General features: G+C 37.5%; 1 protein-coding gene and 1 pseudogene across 1 annotated transcript; both read left to right on the top strand.

Moving 5' to 3' along the window:
- Positions 1 to 8,034: 8,034 nt before the first annotated feature.
- Positions 8,035 to 8,608, top strand: LOC147825662 (peptidyl-prolyl cis-trans isomerase G-like). Its single transcript, XM_087184945.1, has one exon. It carries the CDS (start codon positions 8,059 to 8,061, stop codon positions 8,455 to 8,457), a length of 399 nt encoding a protein of 132 aa, XP_087041071.1. The 5' UTR covers positions 8,035 to 8,058; the 3' UTR covers positions 8,458 to 8,608.
- A 103-nt stretch (positions 8,609 to 8,711) lies between these two features.
- On the top strand, positions 8,712 to 10,625 carry LOC101705593 (uncharacterized; annotated as a pseudogene).
- Positions 10,626 to 11,538: the final 913 nt, after the last annotated feature.

Here is an 11,538-nt window from a genome sequence, read left to right as displayed (position 1 = left end):
TTACATCTTGGTTCATGCAGTGACTTAGAAGTGGACACCTGTGGCTTTTGCTGGCCCAGCACCCAACCTCCCTTCTTCTTGAACAGTATTCAGATTTCCATAAAGAACTGTGCTCCCTCTTTTCTTACTCCATGTGTTTTGATTAAGGTCACAAGTCTTGGGGCCGGGGATTTAGCTCAGTGGTTTCACTGCCTGCTGCATAAGCGCAAGGACCCGAGTTTGATCCTCTGTACCAAAAAAAGCAACAACAACAAAAAAAACCAAACAAGTCTCAGATCAGGCCTTTAACACTTTTTCACCTTTTCTGACCATTAAATCTCAATGATATTAACAGTGGACAATTTATGAAATAATTGTGATCCACGGACGACGGAGAGGGGTCCCTGGTTGCAGGGAACCCACCTCATCCAGCCCACGCCCCCAGCAGCAATCCACTTAGCTGCACGGGCACCTGCAGGACCCCACCCCCACCCCCCACCCCTGCTTCTCTGGCCTCTTGGCTGTACTGCCACCTGGTTCCACACTACAAAGACACAGGGGACACTGGACCACCAGACCACTGTACTGGATAAGTTGGAGGGATCATCACCTCCCATCGGAACCTGCACTATCTTCAGGGGAAGGGCAGCTGGAACCTGCAGTACAACCCTGCAGAGTTCAACCCTACAGGAGGACAGGGAGCTCAACTTGGGACTTGTAGCCAGAAATCTGCCTGAATCTCATGGGTCTGTGACTGGCTTGCTGAGACTCATTGACTTATATCTGCACACTGCTACCCATGTTGTCTATTGTGACAGCAGAGACATACCCTGAAGGAGGCCCTTCATTTTCATTTTTATTTTTTATTTCCAAAATTAGTATTATTGAGGTTTTTTTCTCCTCTTATCTTTAATTTTTTCCTACTCTGCAAAGTTTTGTTTTTCTGTCCTTTTTCCCCTTCTTTCTTTTCTCTTTCCTTTCTCTGTTTCTTACACTCACTCTCTTGCTGTCCCACATTGTTCATCTCCCTTTTTGTTCCTGTTCTGGCCCTCATTCGGATTTCTTCTTTATTTTTCTATTATTCTCTTTTTCCTTCTCTCGCCTATGTCCTCTGGCCTCACTGCTAACCTTCCCCTATCCTTCTACCTATCTATCCCTCCCTCCCCAACTCCTTCTAACTCCCCATCCCGAAGGGTAAAGTTGCTATATTGAAGAGTTTGTTCACTATAAACATATTTGGGTTGTTCCTTGATTTTGATTTAATTCACACAGTCAAAGGTGATAGATTAATAACTACCACAAAATGTCATTTTCTAAGATGTACTTGATGCTATGGTGTTGCTGATTGTATCACTTTGGCTAAGGTGTTGTTGTTGATCTAGTCACTGGTCCTTCCCTGTATAATGAAAATGAGATAGCCTCAGAGTCATTAGAGACTCAAAACTTAAAGACCAGATATATCTGGAAGACACCTTTGAGAAGCAAGCATTCCATAAGGGTTCTAATTACAAGCAACAAAGTTACAGTAAGCAATTTCAAAGTATCAACCCAGGAGTTAAACCAAGGACAGTACCAAAAACAAAAATGAGAAGACATTTAAGCAAAGCACAAACTCAGACTTCCATACCACCAAGGGTAAACTCTGGGGGAAACGAGGTGGAAAAGTCTGATAATCAACCACCTGGACACCCTGAACTGATAGCACAGGACGTAACAAAACAGATGAATGACGCTCTAGAAAAATTCGAAGCAGAAATAATCTCCCAGATATCTACAGAGATGGTGAGCAGAGTGAAAGACATGATTGGAGGCTCTAGAACAGAAACAGATAAAAAAAAAAAAAAAGAGCTCAGAAACATGCTGGAAACCGTGAATACCCAGCATAAGAAAGAAATGGAAACCATGATTGCCACATAACAAAGAAATGGAATCCATGAAACAGATTCAAACAGATATTCAGGAGATTAAAAACTCCATTGGAAGTATCCACAGCAGATTAAAGGAATCTGAAGATAGAATATCAGATATAGAAAATAAGATCACAGTTAAGGACCATGAAAACAGAGATTTCTTAAAAATAGTAAGGGACCATGAGAAATCAATCCAGCAGCTGCTAGATGATGCAAAGAAGAAAAGGATAAGACTCATAGGAGTCCATGACAGAAGGGAGAAAGTACAATTGACATAAAAAAACTGTTCACAGAAGTAATAGTAGAAAACTTCCCAGACAGAGGTAGAGAATCAGGCATACAGATAAGTGAGGCATATAGAACTCCAACTAGCCATGATCAAAAAAAAAATCTACATCTAGACATATAATAGTCAAGATCCCAGATATCCAACAGAAGAACAAAATCCTACAAGCAGTTAGAGAAAACAAACAAATCACCTACAAAGGAAAGCCAATCAGAATCACGGCAGATTTCTCAACACAAACCCTCAAATCAAGGAGAGCCTGGAGTGAAGTGTTTCACACCCTAAAAGAAAATAACTTCCAACCTAGACTGCTGTATCCTGCAAAATTATCTTTCAAAATTGATGGGGAAATTAGATACTTCCACGACAAAGAACACCTGAGAAATTTCATGAACACCAAACCAGCACTACAAGCAATTCTAAACAATGTTCTAGAAAAAACAATGAAGGTCACAACTCCATGAGGCCCAACAGAGGGAAGCCGCCAGGCAAGGTAAGAAACTAAAGGGAAAGGGGGAAAAATAAACAAAAGAGCCAACAAAAGTAAAACATCATGACAAGGATGAAACAATTGCATAAAAGATTCTTTATTTATGCTGATAATGTGATGTACATCAGACATATGGAGGCAGCTGAAAAGAAAGGAAAGGCCAACATAAAGGAAGATGGGTAAGAGGCTGGGCAGTGTGGGAGAGAGGCCAAATCCTTGATATGAACCCCTGGATCCAGCTATGCCTAAAGCACTTATACACTTGACTCTTTAGTTAAATGTACTGACTACTTTTGTCACTCAGATAAAGAGTCCTAACTGGATTTTCCCATTTAACTTAGGTATTTAATAGACACATATTGAATATTTACTGAGTCCCAGGGGCTATGCCTGGAACATTGAAGATATAGAGTTGAATGAAACGATATCTTTATCAATTAAAAAAATGTGAAAATGTCACTTTAAATTGGCATTCTGACACATTTGTGCCCCCCTTTCACATATACATATTACACATTCTTTTTTGAATAAAACATTTCAAAGTAAGTTGAAAAGATCAACTTTACTCCTAATGTGTATCTCCTAGAATCAGGACAGTCTCATTGTCAAATCCAGGAAATTTAACATGGATCCACTATTATTATCCAATATACAATCCTTATTCAAATTTTAGCTGACAGTACCAATATTAAATATAGTGATTTTTTTTTTGGTACCGGGGATTGAACTAGGGACCTTGTGCTTGAGAGGCAGGCAGTGGAACCACTGAGCTAAATTCCGGGCTCAATATAGTGATTTTTATTTTTTTAGTTCAGTATATAATACAAGATCACACATTATATTTAGTTGTCTTGTTTCTTTAGTCTCCTAAATACTGCATTTATCAGGCTTCATGTTTTTTCATAACATAATTTTTTTTGGGGGGGGGACTGGGGATCGAACTCGGGACCTTGCGCTTGCGAGGCAGGCACTGGAACCACTGAGCTAAATCCCTGGCCCTTCATAACATAATTTTAAAAATCATTTGTCTATTGTTTTCTGGATGCCCCTCACTTGAGGTTTGTTGAGAGCCTCCTTAAGATTTTATTATGCATTTTTGGCAGGAAAACTAGATAAATCGTATGTGTCTCTTTCAGTGCTTTATAGCAGGTAATTTTGATCACTTGGGTGAAGTACACAGTATCTACTAGATTTAAGTAAAGATACATTTCCACCTTTATAATTAATAAGAAATATGAGAAGATATTTTGAGTATGTGTAAGTATTCTGTTCCTCAATAAATAATGACCCAATATGTTTAGGATCCACTTATGATTCCTGTCTGAATCAATTAATAGCTTAGTGGTTGAAAATAGTGATTTGCGGGGCAGAGGTTGAGACAGAGTCTAACTATCTAGTTCAAGCTGGCTTTGAACTCACTATATAGCCCAGGCTAGTCTCAAACGTGCAATGATCCTCCTGTCTCAGCTTCCTGGTCCTGGGATTACAGGTGTGTGCCACCACAACCAGCCTCAAAAATGGTGAATTTTAAAACTATTTTTCTTTATACATTTTTCCAGTTTATATTCTACATAAATAAATGCTTTCTCTCCCTCCTTCTAATTCTTAAGTTTATTTTTACTTTAACTGTGGACTCATGGATCTTTCTATTTTTCAAATAAATTCAAATTTAAAAGGTGAAGAAATACAACAAAGAGAGTACCTCTTCCTTGAACTATTTGGCAAAAAGTTGGTAACATAATATTCAATACTTTGGTGTACTTTAAAATTCCTATAAGCAAGAGTTGTCTCCTGGAGCTAGGCATGATGGCACATGCCTGTAATCCCAGCACTCTGGAAGCCAAGGAGGAGGAGCTCCATGAGATGGAGGCCAACCTGGATTATATAATGAGTTCAAGGCCAGCCTGCACTACAAAGTGAGATCTTGTCTCAAAAAACAATAAAATTTGTCTCCTATATAACTACAATATAACATTGTATACCAGAAGCTTACACTGATAATTACTGTCATCTAATTCACTGTCTCCATTAATGTTTCTTATTTCATTAGTCCATTCACGTTGCTTATACCAAAAGATTCTACTCTGGGAATGCATGTTTTGTTTTGCTTTAGTTGCTGTATCTGTTTATCTTTCCTTGACTTTTATGATTGTGAGTCTCTTAAAGGTTATTTTGTAGAATGTCCTTCAATTTGTGTAGGGAACAGGGAAAGGGGATGTTACCAGAACCTCTGCAGTAAATCCTAGTCTGTGTGCCACAGCAGCACAAGGCGAATTACAGGAAAGGTAGAAAAATGAGACTGAGAAGAAGCTGAGTTTCGGGTCTGATCAATGCTGCTCTGGGCAGCAAAGACAAAGCCCCCAGCTTACCAAACCTTTTATTCAGTACTCAGTACATCGGGAGAAACAAATGTAACAAATGACTTGCGGAGAGTTCAGTACATCCTGAGTAAATAAGATGTAACAATCCAAGATCAAGGAGGAACTGAGTAGATGTTTGTTCCTCCCAGGATGTTCTCAGCTCCCAGGATGTTTCTTGTCCTGGAGAATCACAGACAGCATCACGGGATCATTGAGGTCTCAGTTGTGACCCGAGGCCAAAATGCAATTATGTCTTGGAATTCCATAGCTGGGCTGTAGGCAGGAGAACTAGGCTAACCAAATGATTTTTCCCTAAAATTATGTAGCATTGCTCCCGACAAATTTGGTTTTGCCCATTGTTTCTTCGTGAATGGATTCAGGTTTTGCATTTTGGCAGGGATGTCACAGAGCTGAGGCTGTGTGTCCTGAGTGGGTAGCATATAATTTCAATTTGTAAAACAGGGCAATGTTAACATTCATTACTTGATTAAAGTGGGGTCTACCTCAGAGTTTCTCTATACAACTATTCTTTTTCTCTATGTACTTAACAAATATTTTGAAACCACATAAGTATCTGTTCTTCATCAAACATCCACCCACTAATATGACCATTGCTTAATATTTCTTGGCTGAATTTATTATTACCGTGATGGTTTCTAAATAGTGATTTTTCTAATTCTATCATTTTGCCTACATTCATTAATTAAATTTCCACTTTAAGGAAAAGATATCTATTATCTGCCTACATATTTATTAACTAACAATTAATTGATCAATACTGTATAGCTCAGGGATTCCTATTTTAACATGCTAGAAATTGTTACTAAAGAGTACCTGTTTATCAAATCTATCTATCTATCTATCTATCTATCTATCTATCTATCTATCTATGTTTTTGGTACTGTAGGTTAAACCCAGGGGTGCTTTACCACTGATCTATATCCCCGGCCCTTTTTATTTTGAAAAGATCTTGCTAAGTTGCTCAGGCTGGCCTCAAACTTCAGATCTTCCTGCCTCAGTCTCCCCCAAGTATCTGGGTTTACAATTGTGTGCCAAAATGCCTAATTTAAAGATATTTATTTTGATGCTCAAATTGTCCTGAGTTGGCCAGTGGGCACTCCTTCAAGCAGACCTTTTTGACAGAGCTTCATGAGTCTTTGGATACTTATTTGCATGAGATTCTTATTCTACATTTTTCCTGGCCATGTACTAGAATCAGTCATTATATCCAAGAAGCTCTGGTTTCTACTTGTGGGAAAGAGAACTTAGAAACAAGATCCAGGATCTAAGAATGTTTATTGCTATCGGGTTGTTGTTGTTGTTTCTAGTCTTTTACAGCCAATAAAATAGGAAATATATACTTTAATATTTTGAAGTCATAACTTTATAGTGTCTTCTCTGACCCAATCCAACAGCAGCCTGAGCGTCTTAATTTGTAGCCCCATTCATATTTACATATTCCTTTTCTAACATAAAACACCCTGGTTTCCAAAAACTTCAATGTAAGTTTAGTCATTTGCTCCACCTTTTAATATTCAAAAAATATTTTCAACATTCTTATATCCATAGCACTGCCATTAACAAACCTACTAAGCAAAGTTCAAGATTTATTTATAGTTCTTTCATCTTTAGACTATGTTTCATGACCCTAAATTAGTTTTTTCCTTTGTGTAGTTATTAATATATGTGCTGCCAAAGCGAGCACCTTTGTGTGGTTATTATCCATTTGATACACAGCTCAATTCAGTTATTTTTGTTTATATTCAATTTTAGTTTTCTACTAATGTTTTACCAACTTTGTTTTCTACATCTTCAGAAACTTCTGTAAAAGTTGGTTCAAAAGTCAAAAGTTATACAAAAAGATTTAATGACATTACCTCTTCTCTTCTTTTTCTATCCTCCTCCTCATCACTGTTTGGTTTGTCCTTTCTTTGCTTCTTTTTGCCAAATAAGTTGGTACACATATATTATTATTTACTCAATTTGCTAACAGGTGTATTATAAATTATATTTCTTTTCACCTTGCCTTTTTGTTAACTTTATATTGTAGAAGCCACACTTTTCAGTTTTAAAGGGCTCTTTTGTTTTTTTGCCTTTCACATTACCAGGGATCAAACTCAGGACCTTATGCTTGCCAGGCAGGCATGGCACCACTGAACTACATCCTGGGCCCTCTTCCTTATTTTTTAAATAACAGCTTTGTTAATTCACATACTGCACAATTAATACATATAAATATACAATTCATTGTCTTCTAGTTAATTCAGAGTTGTATGATCATTGCTAGTATCAGTTTTAGAACATTTATACCTCCCCCTATAAATTCTATACTCATAAGCTGTCATTTACCCTTTCTTTCCACTTTCAGTAGTCCTAGTAAACCACCAACCTATTTTATCTCTATAGATCTGCCTATTCTTGACTGTCTTAGTTACTTTTCTTGTTGCTGAGACAAAACACCCAACACCCAAAGTTAAAGGAGAAAGGCTTTTTTAGCTCATAGTTTGTAGCAGTTTCAGTTCATAGCTGGCTGGCTCCAAGGCAGAGTGGCATGGCAGAGGGGCATTACAGAGGAGAAACAGTTCATGGCAGGCAGAAGTCAACAAAGCAGCGAAGTAGTAAGCACCAAGCAATCGCAGTAGCTCTCTTTCTGTCCCTTATATTCTGTCCAGTCTACATGCCCTTAGAGTGGGTAGCACTTACACACAGGGTGGGCTTTCCCATTATCCACACCCAGAACTATGACAAACCAGTAGACTAATTTAGTAGTCACACACCTTTGATTCCAACATCATACATTTAATCCCAGCATCACAAACTCTAGATCTAGCCACCCCTGAAAAGTCCCACCTATGACCATATGAAGCTTTGAAGGGACATCTAGACAGAAGCCATAACATTAGCCTTGCATATAAAGTAGAATTATAGGCATTTTGCCGCACAAGTTGTAATATGGCGGCAGTGACGGCAGCCTGAACTCTGGGGATCTAGGCCGATTTTTTGATGCTTCAGAACCATTGAAGTATTGGAACCATGGGAATAAAGGTTCAGCATCCTCAATGTTTTTTTGATATTGCCATTAACAATCAACCTGCTGGAAGAGTGGTCTTTGAATTATTTTCAGATGTGTGCCCCAAAACATGCGAGAACTTTCATTGTCTTTGTACAGGAGAAAAGGGAACAGGGAAATCAACTCAGAAGCCATTGCATTATAAGAGTTGTCTTTTTCACAGAGTTGTTAAGGATTTTATGGTTCAGGGTGGTGACTTCAGTGAAGGAAATGGAAGAGGAGGAGAATCTATTTATGGAGGATTTTTTGAAAATGAGAGTTTCGCTGTTAAACACAACAAAGAATTTCTTTTGTCAATGGCCAATAGAGGAAAAGATACAAATGGTTCACAGTTCTTCATAACAACGAAACCCCTCATTTAGATGGCCATCATGTTGTTTTTGGATAAGTGATCTCTGGTCAAGAAGTTGTGAGAGAGATAGAAAACCAGAAAACAGACGCAGTTAGCAAACCATTTGCTGAAGTATGGATACTGAGCTGTGGAGAGTTGATCCCAGAATCTAAAGTTAAAAAAGAAGAAAAGAAAAGGTATAAATCATCATCCTTTTCCTCTTCATCATCCAGTGATTCAGATAGCTCAAGTGATTCTCAGTCCCCTTCTGAGTCTTCTGATTCTGAAAGTGCTTCTGAAGAGAAATAAAAAAAAAGAAAAAAGAAACATAGAAAAAATTCCCGGAAACACAAGAAAGAAAAGAAGAGAAAGAAAAGCAAGAAAAGTGCATCTAGTGAAAATGAAGCTGAAAATCTTGAAGCAAAACCCCAGTCTACTGTCCATCCAGAAGAGATCCCTCCTATACCAGAAAATAGATTCCTCATGAGAAAAAGTCCTCCTAAAGCTGATAACAAGGAAAGGAAAAACAGAGAGAGAGTGTAATGTGCTTAACTCCCAGCCTGCTTCGTACCAGAGATGACTCTTAGTTACTGGATCTTGCAGGAAAATTAAAGGAAGAGGACCAAGGCATTATCAAACTCCTTCCAGATCCAGATCAAGGGATCATTTCAAACGTAGTGAGACTCCTCCACATTGGAGGCAAGAGATGCAGAGAGCTCAATGCATGAGGGTATCGAGTGGTGAAAGATGGATCAAAGGGGATAAGAGTGAGTTGAATGAAGTGAAAGAAAATCAAAGGAGCCTAGTTAGAGTAAAAGAGAGAAAAATAACTGATCACAGGCATGCATCTGAAAGTCTAAACAGAAAAAATGAAAAGGAAAAGAAAGTTAAAGACCATAAATCTGACAGCAAAGAGATAGAAATCAGAAGAAATTCAGAAAAAGAAGATAAATATAATAAAAACAAAGTGAAGAAAAGGGACAAATCTAAAAGTAGGAGTAAAAACAAAGAGAAATCAAAGAGTAAGGAAAGAGATTCAAAACATAACAGACTTGATGAAAGGAGGTTGAAGTCGAGGAGTAAAGAAAGAGATCGTGAGAATATTAAAGAAAAAGAAAAGCAATTTGATTCTAAAGGAAAAGATCAAGAAAAGAGTAGAAGTAAAGAGAAGTCTAAGCAGATAGAATCAAAAAGTAAAGAGCACTATCATAGTAAAAGAAAAGGATAGTCGCACACAGTCCAGAAGTAGAGAACGTGATGTAACTAAAGGTAAACACAGTTACAATAGTAGAAGAAGGGAACGAAGCAGAAGTAGGGACAGGAGCAGAAGAGCGCAATCCAGAAGCCATGACAGCGATCGAAGCAGAAGCAAGGAGTACTATAGATACAGAGAGGAGTACAGGAAAAGAGGAAGGAAGGTCACGAAGCTGAGAGAGAAGAGGAACACCAGGAAGATCGAAAGGTAAAGATAGGAGGAGGAGGAGGAGAGAGTCACGGAGCTCAGAGAGAGAAGAAAGTCAAAGCAGAAATAAGAAAAACATAGAAACCAAGAAAGTAAGAGCTCACACTGAAAAGAAAATTCTGAGTGTGAGAAAAGAATGTACTCTAAAAATCATGATCATAATAGCTCAAGTAGTAAGGGGAAAAAAGGGTGATAGAGCTCAAAGTCCATTCTCAAAAATAAAACAAAACCAAGACAGTGAATTAAAGTCCTCCACATCAAAAACTAAGGAGGATGAGAAGACCAGATCCTCAGTGGAAAATGAAAACCAAAAATCAAAGACTCCAGAAAATTACCATGTACATGATAAAAACAAAAAATTTGATCATGAATCTAGCCCTGGAACAGATGAAGACAAAAGTGGATGAGTGAGCTGTATAAATTTATTCCTTTCTGTCTCAAAATTTAAGTTTTAGAGACTTGCTGGTGAATATCCTTTATGTTGTTTTCATTGTTTTTTGAGTTATTTTGTCTATCCTTTTTTTGTTTTTTGTTTTAATGTGGACTTCATTGAGTTGATCTTTTGATAATCTGCAAACGATAATTTGTACTGCTAAAGTTTTAATAAATTTTAAATGAGAAAAAAATTAGAATTATATACTGTATCATCCTACGTGACTGTCTCCTTTCACTGAACATAATATTTTCAAAGTTCATCCATGTAGAAACATGTATCAGCGTATCATTTATTTTTATTGCTGAGTAATATTCCACCATACAGATATGACAAATTTTTTTGTTTTATTCATCAATTGTTGGATACTTATTTCCATTTTTAGCTATTATGAAAAATGCTACTATGAATATTCATATGTAAATTTTTGTGTGGCTAATTATTTTCATTTCTCTTGGGTATATGTGTAGGAGTAGAATTACTTGATAATGTGATAACTCTATTTTAATCTTTTGAGGAACTCCAGACAGTTTTCCACAGCACCGTCACCATTTTGTGGTCTGACCTACAGTGTTTGAGGGTTCTGATTTCTCCACATCCTCATCAACACTTATTATCTGACTTTTTGATTATAGCCAACCTGGTGTATATAAATTATTATTTCATTGTAGATTTGATTTTCCTTTCCCTGATATCTGATGCTTTCCTATTTTCTTTTACTGCAGCAGAGTACTTCTTTGTGTGGATGTACCATTAGCAAATAAAGTAATTCTTGCAGTCTTTTGCTCTCCAAGGAGCTCACTGACTAGTAGAAAAGACACAATGTTAAAGTAGTATGTGGAACACATCACTAGTACAATTATTTAAATAAGTGCAGGACAGTGCTGGAGTGTAACTTGCCTAGCATGTATAAGCCCTGGCTTCCATCCCTCAGCACCACAGGAAAACGAAAACAAACAGGGCATTCCAGAGGAATTAAAAGGGAGAAATACCCTGTTTTTAAAGAAGGTTGAGTCTAGAAGTGTGACTTGGAGGTAGGAAGAAGAGATTTGTGAACACAGAGAGAAGCTTTAAAGAGCTCAGGTACTCAGCAAGACGCATCTTTCATCTTTCCTCTTCTGTATTTACTATTCTTACTATATCATATGTAAGCTATTTATGAAAGTGAATCTTTTCCTCTCTGTATATCTAATTTTCATTTTCCCTAACACTACAGG

This window comes from Heterocephalus glaber, unplaced genomic scaffold (genome assembly GCF_053883595.1).
Source record: "Heterocephalus glaber isolate CG9 unplaced genomic scaffold, H.glaber_assembly_v1.0 deba00001497, whole genome shotgun sequence".
NCBI classification, from domain to species: Eukaryota; Metazoa; Chordata; class Mammalia; order Rodentia; family Bathyergidae; genus Heterocephalus; species Heterocephalus glaber.
The sequence above is the reverse complement of the archived record's forward strand: the minus strand, read 5'-3'. Positions and strand labels throughout refer to the sequence as shown.

Coding starts and splice junctions, on each gene's coding strand:
- LOC147825662 (XM_087184945.1), top strand. CDS start 8,059: ATGGGAATAAAGGTTCAGCATCCTCAATGTTTTTTTGATATTGCCATT.